This window comes from Cynocephalus volans, chromosome 13, assembly GCF_027409185.1.
Source record: "Cynocephalus volans isolate mCynVol1 chromosome 13, mCynVol1.pri, whole genome shotgun sequence".
Lineage (NCBI taxonomy): Eukaryota > Metazoa > Chordata > Mammalia > Dermoptera > Cynocephalidae > Cynocephalus > Cynocephalus volans.
The window spans coordinates 74,927,275-74,948,185 of NC_084472.1; the positions used below are offsets into that span (position 1 = coordinate 74,927,275).

The window sequence follows — 20,911 nt, forward strand, 5'->3', positions numbered from 1 at the left end:
CGGGTTTCTCTGGCAGCATACTTAAAAGTGAGAGAGATGCACAAAATCTGGGAGATTTGTGCAATCTTATTTTAAAGCAAAAAATGCCTTTAGGCATATGAATGGCTAATGAAAAAGAAAACTTATCTAAAAATGTAATTTGTTTTCCTGGTTAATCTGAAAAGAAATTTTGATTAGAAATATATTAAATTTTTGTAAAATAATAATAACTTTTAATTTCCTACAAATTTGAAATGATGGTGGAAAGTTATAGGAATTTCTGTTGAAAAAGATTTGGTAATAAATAAATGAGCAACAGCTGCTGCTACTCTTCATAAAGCCTTAAAAATGTTTATTTAGAAAAAATATGTTAATATATAATACCACGTTTTTTTATTTTCCCTTTAATGACTTATACCAGCCTGCAGTTAAGCACACTATTAAATTTATAGTAAACTTCCAAATTAAGCAAGAGATTGCTTTTCTGATTTTTTTTTAATGTGTAAATCTTGGGAGTAGGGATCAGAAAAGGAAATCATATTATTACACACCCTTGTATTTTAAGAAAACAGATGACTAAAAGTCTGTAAATAACTACCACCTATCATCTTTCTATTTATCATTTATCTTGTTTCAAGGCCTCGTTCTAGATCAAGGGACAGTGGCGATGAAAACGAACCCATTCAAGAGCGATTCTTCAGGCCTCACTTCTTGCAGGCTCCTGGAGATCTGACTGTTCAAGAAGGAAAACTCTGCAGAATGGATTGCAAAGTAAGAGTTTACTATTGCCTGCCTCGCTTCTCCCTTCATTGCCATTCCTCTGCAGAGTATAAAATGGTTCCACCTTAAGAGAAAAAAAATGAGTGCCATATACTGGATGTTTATATGCTGCTTTTCATCATTCTTTACCCTTATGTTAAAATTTATATTAAATGTGTTCTTTATGCAGAACCCTATATACCATACGCCAGAAAGTCACTGGGAGGTTTTGTTTGTCCCTTCAAGTTTTCCATTTTGAAGTAATAAATGTGTTGAATCTGCCACTTATCCTAATCAGTAGTTGATCTTCACACTTTTTTAAAGCAAATTTTGTATCCATACATCCACTCTGATTGTTAGTGCTCCCGTTTTCTCTCCTCTTTCACCTGTGCTACAGCAGGGCTTCTTCACCCAGGGTCCTTGGGTAGGCAGGCTGCATTAGGGATGTGAACTCTGACATCACACACAAAATTATGTGTGTGGTATAGCTTTCATCAACCTCTCAAAGGAATTTAAGGCCAAAAATGTTTAATAACCACGGTTCTAAAGTTTTTTGTTTGTTTTGTTTTGTTGCCCAACTACTTATTCATCATAAATTAGTTTAGCTCAAGTATGGAAAAGGTTTTTAAAAATTATTTGGGCTCCCTCTGCTGGTTCTCTCTGGGATTGCAGAACACAAGTATCAGCTGCTTAGAGGATTTGGGCATTATTTGCTTTTTAAAAAAGTAAATCTGGACTTGTAGAAATGTATAAAAAGAATAAACGTGTTCTTAAAATATTTTTATTTTGCAGCACAATTATTTTTACAGTATAAATACAGAAATTGAGTTTTGATGTATTTATGTGAATATCTACTTCCTTTTTGGTCTGTAATTAAGAATTCATACAGTAGAATTACCATATGATCCAGCAATCCAAGTACTGGTTACATATCAAAAAAAAAAAAAAAAATGAAATCAGTATGTCAAAGAGATATCTGCACTCCCATGTCCATCACAGCATTCTTCACAATAGTCAAGATACAGAATCAACCTTTGTCCATGGTCCAGATAAATGGATAAAGAAAATGTGGTATATATACACAACAGAATACTATTCAGCCTTAAAAAGTAAGGAAATCGCCTCATTTGTGACAGTGTGGATGAACCTGGAGGACATTAGGCTAAGTGAAATAAGCCAGGCACAGAAAGAAAGATACTACATGATCTCACTTATATGTGGAGTTTTAAAAAGTTGAACTCATAGAAGCAGAGTAGAATGGGGGTTACCAGGGCTTGTTGGCAGAGAGGGGGAATCAGGGAGGTGTTGGGAGAGGGATACAAAATTTCAGTTATATACATAGAATAAGTTCAAAAGATCTATTGTAAAATGCAGTGACAATAGTTAATGACAGTGTATTGTATACTTGAAAATCAGAGTGGATTTTAAGTGTTCTCATCACAAAAAAATAGCTAAGTGAGGTAAAGCATATGTTAATTAGCTCAATTTAGCCACCCCACAATGTATACATATTTTAAAATATCATGTGGTACACAATAAATGTAATTTGTGTTTGTCAATTAAAAACTAAAAATTTTAAATAAATAAAATTTGTTTAAAAAGAATTCAGACAGACCACTTGTAAAATAACATTTTGAGTCACCTGGGAAAATTTTATTTTAGATAATTAGGTGATTCTTAGGGATTATTATTAATTTTACATGTAAAAATGGAACTGTGATTATGTAAGAAAATTCTATAATTTTAGGAATGTACTGGGCAAAATAGTGGTAAAATTACATAAAGTCTGGGATTTGTTTTAAATATAAAAAAATGACAAGAAACTTAGAGAAAATTATGTTAAGTAAAATTAGCCAGGCATAGAAAGAGAAATACCTACTGTACATCCTCATTTATATGTGGGAGCTAATAAAAATAAATAAACAAACAACACAAAAAGATACAGCAATCACAATAATTCCTTGAACTTTTTAATAAAAGAGAACAGAACTGAGGTCGCCAGAGATGTAAAGGGAGAGAAGGAGGCGGGAAAGGGCCACAAAAATCGGTTACGTTGTATAATGATAAAAAAAAATGACAAGAGAGTGAATCTAAATGATAGGTATACAGAGATTCACCATACTGTTATCTCTGTTGTTGATCATATTTAACAAAGAAGTCATAGTACTTTATTTCACTACACAGTGACAATAACTGTCCTTCAAATCTTTGCCTTTAAAAGAATATTGGAAATAAAAAGTAACCTCTGTTTGTTGATTTCACTATGATGATCTGACCTGAATTTTAAAAAAAACTGTTATGAAAAATCTTGCCACATGAACAGATGGAGTGTTACCTACTTCAGGGGATAATAAAATAAAGAAATTGTCAATGTATTTAGGCTTTGAGAGGGGGGAAAAACTTGAAATAAGCCAACCACTAAAGCAACAGCTTGCTTTTCTCCCTAAAAGCCCCCCACCCTTTTTAACCCTTGAGGTACATCCCTAGACACTGACTATCCTTCAGTTGCTACTAAATCTTAGGAAAAATAATTATTCCCACTTTTCCAGCAGCAAGTATGCTTCTCTCTCCCCCATTTCCATGTGCACTGAGAGCACAGATCCATTCAAATTGTGACCTGCTGACAATGACCTTCAGCTCCTGAGATCATGCTTGCTTTACTTACTCAACCAGGAGGACTGGGGTTAAAAGAGGGTAGAAGAGTAGGGCATTGCCCTTTGCCTTAACATGAATAACTCTGTCCACTGGAATAGGTCCACTGTGAGTTAGGTGGTTTGAGAGTACACAGTGTTTTGGGCCTCTCTTCTACGAAACATAGTGTGACTTCAGTCAGTAGATGGCCCTGCTTGTCTAGGACTTAACCTAGTCAAGTGGGAACGAGCAGCGCCACTTTATTTCTAAACTTGGGAAAGGCCAGGAGCCTAACCAAAGCTGTTCATTCCCTGTCGCTCCACACCACCTCTAGTGACCTCCAGACAGGGAAAGCTGTGTGTCGGGAGAGCTGGGGGACAGCAGGTAGACAGACGGGAGGACAGAGCCTGACCCTCTCAGAAGCATTTTAAACAAACTGCTGTTGGTTTACAAAGTCTCTTCATTCTTTTAACCAGTAATTTAAATTTACTTTTTTTTAATTTCTTTTTTTTTTTTTTTCTTTTAAATCCTCTAGACCTTTGCTATGTGTGGAGAAAGGCATCTTGTAGGTAGCATAAATGAATATCACATTGCAAGAATGGAATTTGTGAGCTCTCTGGCTGATTTTGGCAAAGTTGGTTCTTCAAAAGAATTGTTTAGCAGTCCAACTGACATCTTTTTGTAAATAATTTCCCACTGGTAACATTGGGGAAGGGGTGGTAAAAATGCCTGCGCTAACAGTGCTTTCCTCCCATTCCAAATCAAGGGCAAAACTGTAAAAAGCTGGCAGATGGCAACCATCCTGACCTTCCCAACACAACATGTTATTAGCAATTAAATGTGCTTTTATCTGATCTCTGATCAACACAACTGTCAAGGTCTCAAGATTTTATATTTCCATTGTGGTGCTAATTTGTTGAGATGGCTTTCTGGGTAATTTCTTGCAGCACTTGTTACTTAGTTTCAACGATTATGAAATAATAATATTAGCCCTATGTGCTGATGGATGCATTAACTAATGTCTCCATAGCTATGGCCACTCCTTGATGAGAAGCTTTATAATATAGAAATGTCAGCTGAGTGTTGGTTATTGTTATCATGGTTGAGCACCTTTTTTCCAAAGAGCTCAGATTCCGATGCTGACATCATCCTAGTAGTAATCTTTATATCTCTGGGTGACCTAAGATGATGACGGAAATTTCTTTAATTTCCATTTCACTTGTCTCTAGATCATTCTGTAGGAAATGTTTACAAGAGAGCCTGTGAATGCTTAAGAAACCATTGGCAGGTTCTAAGCAAAAGAGTAACACGAGCTGATACTCAAAGCCATCTCTTGCACTACCGAAAGAGGAATTTACGCTGGTTTCTTGGCTATCAGTGATTCCACTGTTGTCCTAGTAGAGAAATTTACGTGCATTTCCTTTCTGGTTTAGGTCAGTGGGTTACCAACCCCAGATCTAAGCTGGCAACTAGATGGAAAGCCAATACGCCCTGACAGTGCTCACAAGATGCTCGTGCGTGAGAACGGGGTGCACTCTCTGATCATAGAGCCAGTCACGTCACGAGATGCCGGCATCTACACATGTATAGCCACCAACCGAGCAGGACAGAACTCCTTCAGCCTGGAGCTCGTGGTTGCTGGTAGGATTGTCTGTGAATCCTTTCTTTCTCTCTGTCAGGATAAACGCCAGACGGACAGTGTAAACTAATTCTGCATCGTTAACTCATATGGAAAATAAATCAAACTGCTGAAAAAATAGATTGTATCATCAAAATAGCCAATGAAGACATGTTACAAGGCCTGGCAAATTTGAAACATTAATTTTTCATACCTAAGTGTAGCCATCATTTTTCATTTTCCCTTTCTCCCACTATCCTGGCCAAGAGAGGAAAAGATTTTAGCAGCTTTTCTGGGTCATTTGACTTCTCGTATGTGCGATGGCCCCTAGTGGGGAAAGAGTAACTGCAGCATGGACTCCTAGGACCAAAGAACTTGCTTATAGAGTCATGCGTCACATAATGATGTTTCAGTCAATGATGGACAGTGGTCCCATAAGATTATAATACTGTTTTTACTGTACCTTTTCTACATTTACATATCGTCAGATACACAAATACCATTGTGTTGCAGTCGCCTACAGTGTTCAGTATAATGACATGCTGTCTGGGTATGTGGCCCAGGAGCAATAGGCTATACCGTATAGCCTAGGTGTATAACAGGGTAAACCATCTAGGTTTGTGTAAGTGCACTCTGATGTTTGCAGGACAACGAAATTGCCTCACAGTGCATGTCTCAGACTATGTCTCCATCATTAAGCAATGCATGGCTATACGTGTAGTTCTGCATATATACCTAACTTTTAACTTACTGTGCAGGGATTTCAGAATTCAAAATTTTTTAAATACATTGTCATCTACCCCCAATGTCATAGTCAAATTAATCTCACATTTGCTTTTTGATTGATTATATTGTAGGTAAGTTTTGTAAAAGTGCTGTTATATGAAGTCTTAACCTTTTGAAAAGCCTAAAAGGAAAATATATTTATGGAAAGGTTTATACCATGCTTAGGAGTTAGACATAAGTACAGATTCTGATTATCTGATATCTTTTTTAAAAGAAACATAACAAGGGGTTGGCTAGTTAGAGCATGGTGCTGATAACACCAAGGTCCAGGGTTCGATCCCTGTACAGGGCAGCTGCCAAAAAAGAAAAGAAACATAACAAAACATAATGTTTGTCTCTCATACCTCTATTTGCAAAGTGCTTCATATGCATCCTCTCAGTTGGTCCTCATGACAGCTCTGTGAGATAGAGCAAATCTTCCCTGACTTTCCCAGGGTCTCACTGAGTAAGCTGAGGATAGGACTCAGAACAGTCTGTTGACTGGTGCTCTTCCTAAACACACTGTGAGCCCTGAGCTCTTTCAAGAAATAGAGTAGCAATGAGAATAAAAACCAGGAGGTCTTGGCTAAAATCCTGGATGATGATTCTAATAATAGCATCAACATGTTTTTTCACATAAAAATGTGATAAATATGTGGGCTGTGGTGCTACATGTTAGTTATGCTTTTAAATTTTGTACCAAGTACTCTATATTCCTACACACTGGAATTGAATTGATTTCATTCATCCCTCTAACCTCAAACTAAAACTGTTTGTTGTCTCCTGATAAATGTGCCTTTTGATCATATCTGTCCTTCAAGAGTGAAATTTAAGGGTCCTCTGCTGGCACTCTGTCAGAGACGGCAATACACAGTACATCGGAAGTAAGGTCTTCAGCCTCGCATCTCAGTTCCAGTCCCAGCTCCTGTCTGCTTTACTAGCTGCGTGACCTTTGGCAAATATATAACATCTCTGCATCTCAGTTTCTCCTTATGTAAAATAGGGACCGTAATGCCTCACAGTGTTTTCGTGAGGATTAAATTATAAACTGTGTATGAAGCTCTGCATAGCCAGTACTCTGCATAGCAATGCTCCGAAATGGTAGATGTTATTCTTACTGGTGAATTGCTATGACATGAAGGCTTATTTTATACATTTTATGTTTTTTTCAAAATTGGAACCCAGAAAGAATATGAAGTGAGCTTTTGTTCTCACTTCTCCCAAAATAGCCTAGGTCAGGTAACCATGTAAAATTCAACAAAAATGCAACCTTCTGCATAACTCAAGGTCTCAGAGAGTCTCGGGCATTTGAAAGTTTCTGGTAAAATTGTTATCCTCTTCAGGCTGTCTCCTAGCTGCTTTGCTGTGATATATTGTCACTCCAGATGAGGGGGTGGTGGCAGAGAAAGACATACCTCCTCAAATTCATTGTTGGTGGCTCAGAAGAAAATAATTAAGCCTTATTCTTTCTCTGAAGTGGTTCCCACCACTGATCTGAGGAAACAATTTCCCATTGGACAGTAATATTTAGAGTGTTATTAACAATCAGTTCTGATTTTTTTCAGAGTAAGTAATAAAGTTGTCTTTTTTAATGAGTTCCTTCCTTCAAGGTAATAATAAAGTTGTCTTTTTTATAGCTTCCTTCAAAGAATACAAATTGGAATTCGTAATTTATAGCATATACATTCCTAGTTTATAGGTTAACTATTTAAAGCTGCCAAATTGAGATAAAGATGGCTCCTCTTTATTTTTTCCCCTTTAAATCGTCTGGTATGTCTTACTTAAGCCAGGAGTGATAAATCTTCAGAATCTGCATAGCAAACGTTTCAGATAGCAAGGGGTGGGGTTGGCGGGTGTGGAGAATCTAAGTGGATCAGATTCCTAGAAATACTTGTCCTTGTCAGCGCCACTAGGTGGCAGTGGTTGGTAAAGGCCGGGGCTGCATGGTAACGTAATTAGCAGCAAAGCCATCACAGATGCCAGCGATGACTTAGGAGTCTCCCGCAGCCTGTCAGACAGACATTCGGTGGAGCAGATGGCCAGGGGACTGTGTGGGCCTATCAGACTTGAATTAATTGAGGAAATAAATGAGTGGAATGAAGCATATGAACCTTTGCTTGGTAAAAGAATAATTTGGAGAGAGGACTAATCTTAAAACCTAAACAGAAAAATGGTATCATAAAATAAAAGATCTATTCAAGCAATATTTCTAAAAGCTTCTGAATTCTTTGTAGCGCTCCTTTTGTGTATCATTAATAGATAATTCATGCCATGTTTTCTTAGCTAAAGAAGCACACAAACCTCCTGTGTTTATTGAGAAGCTGCAAAACACAGGAGTTGCTGACGGGTACCCCGTACGACTAGAATGCCGTGTTTCAGGAATGCCACCGCCTCAGATATTTTGGAAGAAAGAAAATGAATCACTCACTCACAGTACTGACCGAGTGAGGTAAGATTACACAGTGACTTAACCTAATCCATAACTATTCTGTCCTAATGACATATAAGAAGATACATTTTATGTAGCATGAAATAAATGTGTGTGCAAAAGCCATGCTATTGATGATGTCAAAGAAAAAAATCACTCTTTAAATCCTAAGGTAGGATTAAGCTTTTAGAAGGAAGCTATAATGGTACATGATGCACATTCTGACTTAATCTAATGCTTATTATTTTAAAGTGTTTATCTTTACATCTAAAAAAATGTATTCATTTGCTTCAATAGTGATAGAATATTCAGTGGTTTTTTTTTTAAAGGCAGATCCTCAACTAGGAATTAAGTGCACAGAATTATTCAACCTCTTGACGTCTGCTCTTCTCTCCCATTAACTTTAATGGGGCTAGCGGCCTGTATGGAATAAGTATGACCCTATTATCTGCTATTGGCACAATTCTGTTTCTAATGATCTAATTAAAGATGATGCTTCATGTCCAAGACCACTTTTTAAAAATTTAGAACCCTAATGACTTTATCCTTTTCTCCAGCATGCACCAGGATAATCACGGCTACATCTGCCTGCTCATTCAGGGAGCCACAAAAGAAGACGCTGGATGGTATACGGTGTCAGCCAAGAATGAGGCGGGGATTGTGTCCTGTACTGCCAGGCTGGATGTTTACAGTGAGTGCCACTTCATCTCATGTCATTGCATTTATTTACTAAATTATGAAAAATCAGACATCTGGACAGCAAATCCTATTACTCTTAACTAATCTTATAAACAACTGTAGTGTTTTATTTGTCAAAAAATTCATATTGCTCTCTCTCTTTCTATTTATAGTTTCTCGACATTAATAGTGAACCACACCAGGAGAACAAATACCCAAGTATCATTCAGGAACTTTGAATTATTAGCAAAATATGCATGTTGATTTCTCTTACATTAGCTAGTCAGTTGTGGCTTCCTTACTCAAGCATCCTTAGAATTTAACAGTAGGCAAAGGCATAACCACATGTCTTTCACATTTTCTTGTCACTGTGTTCCGCAAATGATTGCCTTTTAACATTTCTTTCTGTATTATAATCCTATCACAGTATCCTAGTGCATTCTAAATGTGTGTATCATTGATGCTGGAATGCCTACTTTTGTGGCTTAGTGCTTTTCTTGTTAATAATACATCTTAAGTAGCTCAGCAATAGATTTGTGAGTGTTTGTTTATGTATATTTGCATACATGCATCCTAAATTTTTTTTTTTTTTTTTTTTTTTTTAAAGATGACCGGTAAGGGGATCTCAACCCTTGACTTGGTGTTGTCAGCACCATGCTCAGCCAGTGAGCGAACCGGCCATCCCTGTATAGGATCCAAACCTGTGGCCTTGGTGTTATCAGCACCACACTCTCCCGAGTGAGCCACAGGCCGGCCCCATGCATCCTAAATTTAAAGAAAATTGTTTCTGTTGAATTTACAAACTAGTACAATAGCATTATGTGATCCATTAACATAAAGAAAACCACTAGAGTTGGACATCTTAGGGTGTCATAAAAAAAAAAGAAAGCCACTAGAAAAAAATTAAGAACTGATTTCAAATTTTACCTCTTCTTAAAAGAAATAACTGCTAGGTTCTTCAAGAAATGAGTGGCCTCAACTTATCCTACTGCCCAGTTCCCTTAAATTGATTAGTGTTAAAACATCCACCCATCCATCCATAATTCCTAACTGCATAATTATTGAATAAAAAATATTTTTTAAAAAGGGAAGGGGGTAATTAGAAAGCTTATCCACTACTTCAGAGGATTACCTGTGCTGCAGTAAGTATTTAAAATAAAGATGAACTTCACTTGGTCTTTATTATCTAGCTGTTATAGTCCCACTGTCCTGTATAGACAAGTAAATCTATAACATATGAATAAAATAAAATGCAAAAGTATTCCTAAATACTATACTCTTTCACAAATATGTACCTGGTGTATATCAAAAAGCATTCTGTATTTACTTGAAACCTCTAAAGCCTTTCCAAGTCAATTTTGCCTAAAAATCTTAACTTACTCTTTTTCTTTGTAGCCCAGTGGCATCAGCAGCCACCGAGCACCAAGCCAAAGAAAGTACGGCCCTCAGCCAGTCGCTATGCAGCGCTCTCGGACCAGGGACTAGACATCAGAGCAGCGTTCCAACCTGAAGCCAGCCCATCGCACCTGACACTGAATACTGGCTTGGTAGAAAGTGAGGACCTGTAATCCAACATTCTTGTTAAAGCTGAAACACTGAAACAGCCATTGCCGTGACCAATGTAGTCCTTTGTCACATTATGTAAAAGGCAGAAACATACCTTTGACTGTCAGAAATAAAAAACAACACCAAAATAATATTTTTCTTACTTGATATACCAAACTTAGAGTTGAAGTAGGTGATGCTAATAGAAATGTACACATTACACAGAAAATTCACATTTATTGTCCAATTTAAAACTTTTGGAATTGCTGTGATTTAAAGTGGCCTGAAATGCCAAAACTCTAAAGGAAATCAGTTGTTCAAAGGTAACCACAATTGGTACTATCTACAACTGCCTTTAAACACAAGCTATAGGTACTACATAGCATGATAGTGTGAAATGTTTAACATGAGGCAATTGTACCACAAATAATGCTACAGTGACTCTAAAGTGCATGCATTCAGTTACAGTGAACCAAGTGCAATATGTAAGGATGAAAAAGGAAGAGGAAATGACAAAGAAATCCAAGCAAATGCCTTGTCTTTTGCAAATTGTTTTATATTAAATCATAATGAAGAAACTACTTGCCTTAAATTTTACTATCAGGAGTTTTCTAACAAGGTTAATACCTTAGTTCTTAACCTTTTTTTCTTTATATGTGTAGTATTCCCTTTTCATGCTACCTTGGTAGGAAGCTTATTTACAAACCATATTAAAAGGCTAATTTAAATATAAATAATATAAAGTATTCTGAATAAAGCAGAAATATATTACAGTTCATTCCACGAAAGGCATCCAACCATCCAAATGACCAAGGCATACAGTATTTGGAGGAAACGGGTTTGGAAGGAGTAGGGAAGAGAATGAAGGAAAATGCCACTAGCACAATTATATTGTATTCATTTAGATAACAGTAGAAGGGCCAGAGAGGTGGCGAAGGCCAGGCTTTTCTTTGGTTTTCTTCAAAATTGATCTTAAAATATAGAGGAAAAAACACTGCCATTTACAAGTCAAGCAATCTAGGGTCAGCTGGAAACTTGGAGCACGTGTGCTATGGAGATTTCAGTGTCTGAAGTTTGTGTAGTAGTTGAAGATTTTAGATGTGTTGAGCAAGTTGAAAATGGATTGAGACTGCAAGAGTGGCATAAGTGAGAAATTGCCTGTAGGATCTAGTCTATTGAGGACAATGGGGACTTGAGGAAACACAAAAACAGGTTTGTGCCATAATTATTTTTTTCGGTGGCACCAAGATACAGTGAGTGGAAATTATTAGCTCACTTCCCTGCTGTCATGAAACCTTGCCTTAGGAACGTGCTGGGTTCCAGTAGTTTGTAAAGGCATCTCAGCAGAGACTGCTTTTTGAATGCATATGATTCTGCATTAGCTAGACTGAGTTGATTCTGACCAGACTTGATGGTTTTAAGTCGGAACCAATAAATTTTAAAAAGGAGAAAAAATGAATTGGCCTAATAATAAAACATGAGGCTTTAATGGTACTTTGCTATGAAAAGAAAACACTGTATTCTTTATGCAAAACACATGTATCTTTCACTATTTATAATAAAAGTGTTGAACTCTCTTAGCTCAGTTACTCAGCTCATAAGTAGTATTTTTTAAAATAATTTTATATCTGTGTACCACCCCATATATTTCATATTACTGCTTCACATGTACAGCTTTCTACTTCTTTGTAAGAACACCAACCAACCAAGTTTTAAATGATTAACAGGCTTGCGCACCGGGTGGCAGATGTTCTACACAGTGTGGTACAAGTTTCTTTGACCGCACTTACATGCATTGCTAATATGGGATGTAAGATACCATGCAAAGTCTCTCATGGACCTTCTATATTGTAGAATTATGACATGTCATACCTTACTTGCCAAATTTTTCTGAATGTGACTTTTTTGCTAATTTGCTGGGTTTGGGATTAACTAGCATTATTTTGCCACCTTTTATGTTGTATTTATACAAAAAAAAATACTATCATACTACTTTGGATTGTTGTGCTGGTGTAATGTGGATTTAACATCAATAAATATTTAACAAATAATAGTTGCAATTTTGTGAAGCAAAATATTCAGTTGTTTTAGTTTTCTATTGCTGCTGCAATAAATTAGGACAAACTTAGAGGCTTCAGACATCACTCGTTTATTACGGTTTTGTAGATCAGAAGATTGGGCATGATGTGTCTGTGTTCTCTGTTCAGAATTTTTATAAAGCTAAAATCATTGTGTCAGCTGGGCTGCATTCTCATCTGGCGTTCCAGATCCTCTTCCAAGCTCAAGTAGTTGTGACAGAATTCAGCTCCTTGCTGTTGTAGGATAGGGGGGTCTCAGTTTGTCAACGAGGGGCTGCTGTCAGCTACTAACCTGTACTCCTTGCCAGGTAGTCACCTCTGTTTTCAAAACCAGCAGTGAGAATCTCCCTCACATCCATTCCCTCTCACGCTTGGATTCGCTTTCATCAAGGGCCCAGTCTCTTACGGGTTCACCTGATTAGGTGAGGTCCATCCAAATAATCTCCCTTTCTTAAAGTCACCTGATTTGGGACCTAAATTACACCTTCAAAACCCTGCAACATCCCTCAAAGCAGCAGCTAGGCTTGTGTTTGGATAACTGAGAGCGTGTGTACACCACGGAGTGGAGATGTTGGAGGCCATCTTAGAATTCTGCCTCCCACGTCAGTTTATTGCATGTATTCATGTAAATACATACCAATGCCATGGCTTACAAGGGTACATAAATTACAGCAGATGATACAAATTAAAGTGAGGGGAAAGGAAGAAAACAATGATAAGGGTGGAAGTGGAACAAGGAAGGAAGCTGCATACACACAGGCGCTAATACACACATACAGCATTAATATCTAGATAGTACAACAGATGGACAACAAATTTGGCCCTAGGCTTTCCTGCTACAGGAGAAAAAGAAAGATAAAGCTGGACATTATGTAATTCACAGCCTCCATGAAGTGAAAACATTTTATCTTTTACACAAGCTATGTGATGGAGCTTGGAGGACACATTACAATTAGACTAGAATTGTGCATTTCATATTGTCACCTATGATCCATGACTTCTTTGCTTTGTAGCTTACAAGATCCATTATATATTTTAATGCTGAATCTGTCCTTGATTTTCCCTTATATGACCATGAGTAATATATCACAATCCACTTAGCTTGCTCAGTAGCTAAAGGCTATTGTGTCATAATGTAAATTTTGTTTGATAACTTTAAATTATGGAAATATGAATTCCTTAGTATGGTGGTAAAGATGGGTTATAGAGTTGGCCAGCCAGGATTTGAATCCTAGCTCTGTTCATGTGTGACCTGTGTGACCCATGATCAAGTTACTTCACCTCCCCAAGCCTCAGTTTCCTTATCTGTAAGGGTTGTGAAGATTCTATGAGACAATTATGCATGTAAAACTTTTAACATGGTACCTGGCACATACTAAGAGCTCAATAAATGCCAGCTATTATTTTAATGTAGTTGGAAACTGATATAATTTCTCCAATTATTTCATCAATAATTTGGTGAAATTATTTCAGTTACAAAATGTGTACATCCAATAAAAATGGACAGATGGTAAAGTTTTTAAACTTGGACGGGAAAAAAATTACTAACCCCTAATTGAATTTAGAATTTCCCTTTATTATGAATGTAGGAACAAAACACAACAATATAAAAGTACCTGTGATGGTCCCAGTAGAAACTGTATTACAGATATTGGAAATACCTTGAAATACCATTTACACTCAGCACTACTTCAAAATTATGGAAGTTATTAGATCTATCAGTAGATGTGATTTAGAGGCCTGTGTATTATTAAATCATAATTTTTTAATAATTTGATAATTATTTTTAAATAATTTGTTTCCTATGTCCTTTATGCATTTATAAACACTATTTAGAGAAGGGACCCATAAGTTCACTAGAGAGTCAAAAGGGCATATGACACACAAAAAAGTGAAGAACTGTGCCCTAGAGAAATATGCAGAAAAAGACACAAGTACATTCACTCCAGCATTGTGTAGGAAAAATCCAAGAAAAACCTAATTGCTAATTAGTAGGAAAATGAATAAACTATGATTTATTCATACAATGGGATATTACAATTCAGAGTTAAAGTGAAGAACTGGATTTATATCTATCAACATGGATAAATATCAAAAACAATGGTGACTCAAGGAAGTTACAAAAGGATGTGTATAATGGATTTGTTTATGTACATTGATTATGTAAATTTTAAAAAACAAACATTTTTTTAAAAATAGGCATGGAAATAATACCAATTTCACGACGTAATTTCTCTGGAAGGGAGAAAGAATAAGAGAGTCTTTGGAAATACCCATAATGTTTTTATTTTTTATAAGGAATTACAGTCATGCACTGCACATTTCCGTCAGTGACAGACTGCATATATAATGGTGGTCCCATAAGATTAAGATGGAAAATTCCTATCGCCTAGTACATCACAGCCATCATTAATATCTCGTGGTGTGACGCGTTGCCTTTTTATGTTTAGATATGTTGAGATACACAAATACCACTGTGTTACAATTGCCTACAGTACTTAGTACAGTAACGTGCTGCACAGAGTTGTAGCCAAGGAGAAATGGGCTGTACCCTACAGCCTAAGTATGTAGAAGGCCATACCATCTGTGTGTGCAAATGCACTCTGATGTTTGCATGACGATGAAAACACCTAACGATGCATTTCTCAGAACATATCCCCCTCGTTAAGAGACTTGACTGCATATGAAATATGGAAAAATGTTAACAGTCACAGATGTAGATAAGTAGGATGACTTTCTCCATGTTTGAAGTACTTCATAATCAGAAATTTTTTTAATGTTTAAAAAATTTTAAATACATGATTAGCTGAAGCTTCATACTGGGAAGCAGTTGGAAGGGACGTCATGCTAAGTAAAATAAGCCACTCGCAGAAAGACAAATACTCATGATGTCACTTATATGAGGTACCTAAAATAGTCAAACTGTTCCAAGCAGAAAGTAGCAGGGTTGTTGCCAGGAGCTGGGGGAGTAGGAGATGTTCAGTAGATACAGAGTTTTCAGAATAAAAAGTTCTACAGATCTGCTGTGCAACAACGTGCTTATAATTACTGTGCTGTACAAAAAGTTCGTTAAGAAGGTACATTTAATGTTGTGTGTTTTTTTTGCCACAATAAAAAGTAGGGTATGGCCATACACAGGCAGGCTGAGAAGCTTGTACTTTAACTTATAAGAAGCTCAGGTTTTTGTACAGAAGGTTGATAGAGAAAAACTCATGAAGACTTATACTGGCAAGTTTGTGACGGATAAATGGGAGGAGGGAAGACTAGACATGGAGAGAGGGCTGAGAAGACAGTGGTGACAATTCAAAACCAGAAGAGGATCATGGAAAGAGGACAACAGAAGATGTAGTACAGAGGAAGAATCAGAAGGATTTGGCAGTAACCGGTTACAGAGGGTGAGAGAAGGAAACAAGTTAAAATGCACCAAGAATAAAAAAATAAATGAAAAATAAAATGCACCTGGAGTCTCAAGCCTGAGTAGTCAGGATGATGGTGACCACACTAGCAAAGTCAGGAGGGGAACCTAGTTTGGGGAAGGAAATGATTTCAGTTTTATATGCACTGAATTCCAACTGGAAATATGCACGAGGTAGGATGTGATACAGCAGGACAGAGGTATTGAACAGATTACAAGGGACCATCACAAATACTCAAATTTATAAATTCCATTTTAACAATATTTCATAAAGTGCCTTCCAGGGAACACTGGTTCCTGTGATGCCCCATGGGAGAAGGATTCTGGGACCACATATTACATCCCATCTCTTAGAAATTAAATATACACATCAGCACATTAAACATTGCTAGAAGACTTGCAATAAAGAAATTGTTTAATCCAGTGTGTCCTAAATTTTATTGGCCACAGAATGTGCTTATCAAGAAGCATCTCATGAAAGCCTTTTTCTTCTGTCCCCGTATCAGACTAGTAACATCCAGGGAAGCAAATTTGAGGAAGTGCTATCACATAGAGCAATTTTCCTTACAAAAGTTTGCATCCTCAGGCTGAGAATGATGACTTTCTCAGACCTCTTCATTCCATTATAAGTACCAGTAACTGAACACTACACTGAGTGTTTCTATCACTGCAGAGAAGTTACTATATACGTGACAACTGAAGAATAAAAAAGCTGCGGTGCTATGTGGCCACTGGGTGAGTTTCTGTGTCACTATTACTTAAGAGGCTCCCACATCAGCCTTGAACATTAAATGACTCGAGGTAGTGCTTTGCCAAGAGTGTGTGCCATGAACCTTCAGGTATCTTTGAATAGTCCTCTCAAAAATGTAAGTGCTCTAAATACTTGGGAATTATATGCTAAAGGTGACAAATCAAACTGTAAAGATAAACTCTTTGAAAGTGAAAATATTTGGAAATAGAAATCTGGGGCCTGGGGGAATTATTTGTTGTTACACAAATGTGATGGCAGAAGGTTTTCCTATGTGACAGAAGTACAGCTACTGACTGATCTCCAAGCCACTCAGAAGACCTCTACAGAATTTCTTGATCTCTCCATCTCAGCCAGAAGCAGGATAACAATTACTTTTACAAGGAGATGTAATCATGGCAAAGTTTTTGACATCTTTAAATAAAAGTTTATATGGGATAATGCTTCTATTACTGAATATAGCAGTGTCTTGCTCCAGTGAAAATATAACTAAAATTATGAAAACATAATTCCACACAGGCTGTATATAAGAAGAAAACAGAATTTATGGGAAAAGAGAAGTAGCATATACAAAAACCCTCAAAGGAGTCAAACAAATACATTAACTGTAGTCTAACTGAAAATAAATTCCCCTCTTCGATTGAAATGGATATAGTTGTTTGGCTATAATTTGGCTGATACTATACATTCTTGCCTTTGATGTGTGAACTTAGAAAAAATGTGTCAAGAGGAAAATGTTCTGTATATGTAGTAAAACCTCCCCACCCATAAGTTTTTGTTACATGAAATTCTTATTATACTCAGATAAACCTTGAGAATTTTAGCTCTAGTATGCAAGATGTTAAATCACTCCTGTAGAGGATAATTAGAAAAAGAAAAGCATGCAAAATGAAAGCCTAAGTAGAAAGAGAGATTCTGGCAATGCAGCCTTGTGAGAATACAGAAAACTTGAGAGAGGTAGAGTTAAACCTCAGAACCACAGGAGGCTTCAAAGGAGCTGGGAAGGGGTTGGCAGCCAGGTGTCAGTAGTCTCCTCTGTCTAATGGGCTCTCCCACGCTACCCATAATCCTGTACACTGGAAGGGGGCCTGAGAAAGCATCATGCAGCCATCAAAGTTGAGCAATTATAAACCTGTGCTGTTCAAAGCATGTGACACTTTAGGATTTTACCTACAGTGTGTGACATTTTGTTTTATGCATATTCATTGATCTGTTTTCTATGTTAAATTTTTATCTAATTAGTTTGCTGACTTCACTGGAAATAACTGTATTAAACACTAACCATACTTCCACTAAATTCTTTCTTTTTGGAAGTTTCAAGATTAGTTCTTAGAGCAGTTCTCCACGTGTAATCCCCTAGACCATCAGGAACTTACTAGAAATGCAAATTCTTGAACCCTACCCCAAACCCACTGAATCAGAAACTCTGAGAGTGGGACTCAGCAATGTGAATTTTAACAAGCCCTCCACATGACTCTGTCTTAGGAGGATTGGGTATCCTAATTCCCTCCCTGCTCAATTAATTCTAAAGACTGTATATGATGAGGGTACTTCAAAAAGTTTGTGGGAAAATATAAGGTAATATGGATCTTTCCATGAACTTTTTGAAATATCCTGATATACCTGTTGTGTTCTCAAAGAATCTCTGTAAAGCTAGCAATGAACAATCTTCCTTCAGAAGAGATAGTAGTTATTTGCACATGGTTTTTTTAGAGTCACTTGATGAGAACAAGAGACAGTCTGTTCTCTGCCAATGCGACTATCTTCAAGGGGCCTTTGACAGGCTTTGTTTTTCTTGATTTGCTGAGTTAGTGGCTCTGCTGAAGCAGAGCAACTTCACATGATCTGTTCAGGCTCTCCTGGATGCTGGAAAATACCACCAGAATCCTTTCCAATGTGAGAAAGAGAATGACCCGGTTGGAGAGGTAAGTCCTTTCTAAGGACACGCATTCACCTTGTGAAAATAATTCACTATCACAAAACTAGGTGCTAGAGAAACATCCATTTAAATGTCACTGCTGGGATTTCCAATTAAAGATGGTACCTTGAATATACACATTTAGCTCCATTATGTCCCCAAACAAAAGAAAAAAAACCTTTAAAAGCTTTGTGGTTTTTTGCCTTTTTAGAAGGTTTTGTGCTTGTTTGCTTTCTTAAAGTCATAAATCCAAAAGGACAATAAGGAAGGAGAAGAGATGAATGCTAGAAAGCAGATGGAAGGTAGACACTAAATTTTAGCAGACACAAAAATGCTGAATTTTGGCCAACAATGAGGAACACTGAAAAACAGCCCAACTTCCACAACAGAATTCCTGAAAGACCCTAGAATTAGGACTATTCGGTATATCAAGTCAAGGTGAGGGCAGAGCTTAAAAGAGCAATTAGACTCTCTGATCCTCTCCTATGCCTCGCACAAGAGACTGAACCATGAAACACAAGGTTCCTGGACTAAGAGGTATCGGGAACAGTTGATTATAGAATACCGTGCTTATAATTGCAGAATAAAATGAAAGTTTGCAGCTTTCTTCCCCTTTGGGCTTTGGAATACTAACAGTCAGGAGACTGATGGTCAGGAGTATTGATAGCATTACAGGCAGGAGAATCTGGGGAATCTGATCAGCTCAAGAGCAAAGCAGCTACAAGACTGGTTCTCAAAGTGAGATCCCGGAATCCCTAAGATTCCCTAAGTCCTCTCAGAGAGTGAAAAAGGTCAAATATATTTTCAAAATAATATTGCAATGTGATTTCCTGTTTTCACTCTCATTCTTTCACAAGTGTACAACGAATTTTTCAAAGGTCACACCATATAGCAACATATTAAAAGCAGAAGTAGATGTGAGTCCAATGGCCTTCTATGAAAAGCTGGGCACTAAGAAGATTCACAAAAATGAAAAGTAATGTTATTCTTCCAATATTTGGTTTTGAAAAAGTCATTTATCTTAAAAGTACATTAATTATAAGAACATGTAATGGGTTTACTATTATTATTTTTAAGGATTTAGTAAGTAAATATTTTTAAAATTCAGTTTTAATTTCTATTACAGCAAATATTGATAGATGTAACCCACATAAACAAAAGTTCTCTGTGATCCTTAGTCATTCTTGAGCATGTGAAGAGGTTCTGAGACCAAAACATTTGAAAACCAATGAGCTAAAGAAACAGACACTGGGGGCTCCACCAGTGAGAATGTGGAAACGATCCACACACGCCATCCCACAGTGAAAGCCACAGCCAGCCATTCCCAAATATGCACAAAGAGCTTCCAATCTGTTTTAAAAAAAAAAAAAACTCTTTAAAATAAAACACAGAAATGGAAAACCACATAAAACAAATATTATAGCTTAGTGATCTATTTTAAGGCTAGCAATCTTGCAACCACCATCCAGGTCAAGAAATAGAACTTTGCCAGACATCCCAGAACTCTCTTCACATGCCTCATAGACATGTAGTTTAGTCTTGCCCCTGGTTTTTTTTGCGGGGGGGCTTTTTCTTTAATTGTGGTAAAATATACACAACACAAAATTTACGATTTTAGTCATTTTTAAATATACAGTTCAGTTTACCCCTGTTTTTAAATTTAATGAGTTTTTAAAGTCTCTTTTAGTCTATAGGTTCCCCTCCATGTTTTCCTTTTCTTGCAACTTATCTGTTGATGAAACCAGGCTGTTTGGGCCTGTAGAGTATTCTGCGGCCTGGATTTTGTTGGTTGTGTGGTCACAGTGCAATTGAACATTTTTCTCTCTCCTTGGTATTTCTTGCAAATTGGCAGGTAGATCCAAAGGTAGATCCAGAGGCTTGATCAGACCTGGGTTCAATCCCATCTGCTTTTTTTTAATGACCCACTGTTTAGAATAATAAGACCAGGGATCACCAGAGATTTGAGGACAGCATCTAATATGATAGAGATCCAATAAACAAATAGAGTAACTTAGAGAAATGGAGTACATCAAGAAGAAAACTTCTATTATTAATAAGCTCAAAGAAATAAAGGAAGACATTGTACCTAGGAAACAAGAACACAATGCTATAAATAAGGAATATTCAGAAAAGGAACTCTTGAAAATTAAAAATAAGCAGCTAAAATTTAAAACTCAAAGAAGGTAAAATTGGAAAACTCTCCCAGAAAGTATGGCAAAAAAAAAAAGAGAGAGAGAGAGAGAAAGAGAAATTGAAAGAGTTCACCAAAAGATGGAAAAAAAAAAAAACTCACACCAAAGTACAGCATAATAAAATGTAATGATGAGAGCAAAAAAGGGTCCTGAGCAC

General features: G+C 36.8%; 1 protein-coding gene across 3 annotated transcripts in view; it reads left to right on the top strand.

Annotated features, from left to right (window-relative positions):
* The window catches only part of PALLD (palladin, cytoskeletal associated protein), a 403,294-nt gene extending 390,840 nt beyond the window's left edge, over window positions 1-12,454 (top strand). For 2 of the 3 annotated variants that reach the window (XM_063077067.1, XM_063077068.1), the window contains 5 exons: window positions 618-750; window positions 4,803-5,010; window positions 8,036-8,201; window positions 8,738-8,871; window positions 10,254-12,454. In XM_063077067.1, the coding sequence (XP_062933137.1) occupies window positions 618-750; window positions 4,803-5,010; window positions 8,036-8,201; window positions 8,738-8,871; window positions 10,254-10,426 (814 nt within the window). In that variant the 3' untranslated portion in view covers window positions 10,427-12,454. Of the gene's footprint in view, window positions 1-617; window positions 751-4,802; window positions 5,011-8,035; window positions 8,202-8,737; window positions 8,872-9,031; window positions 9,078-10,253 lie in introns of all 3 variants that reach the window. The other variant, XM_063077069.1, reaches the window with a different exon arrangement.
* The last annotated feature ends 8,457 nt before the right edge of the window (window positions 12,455-20,911 follow it).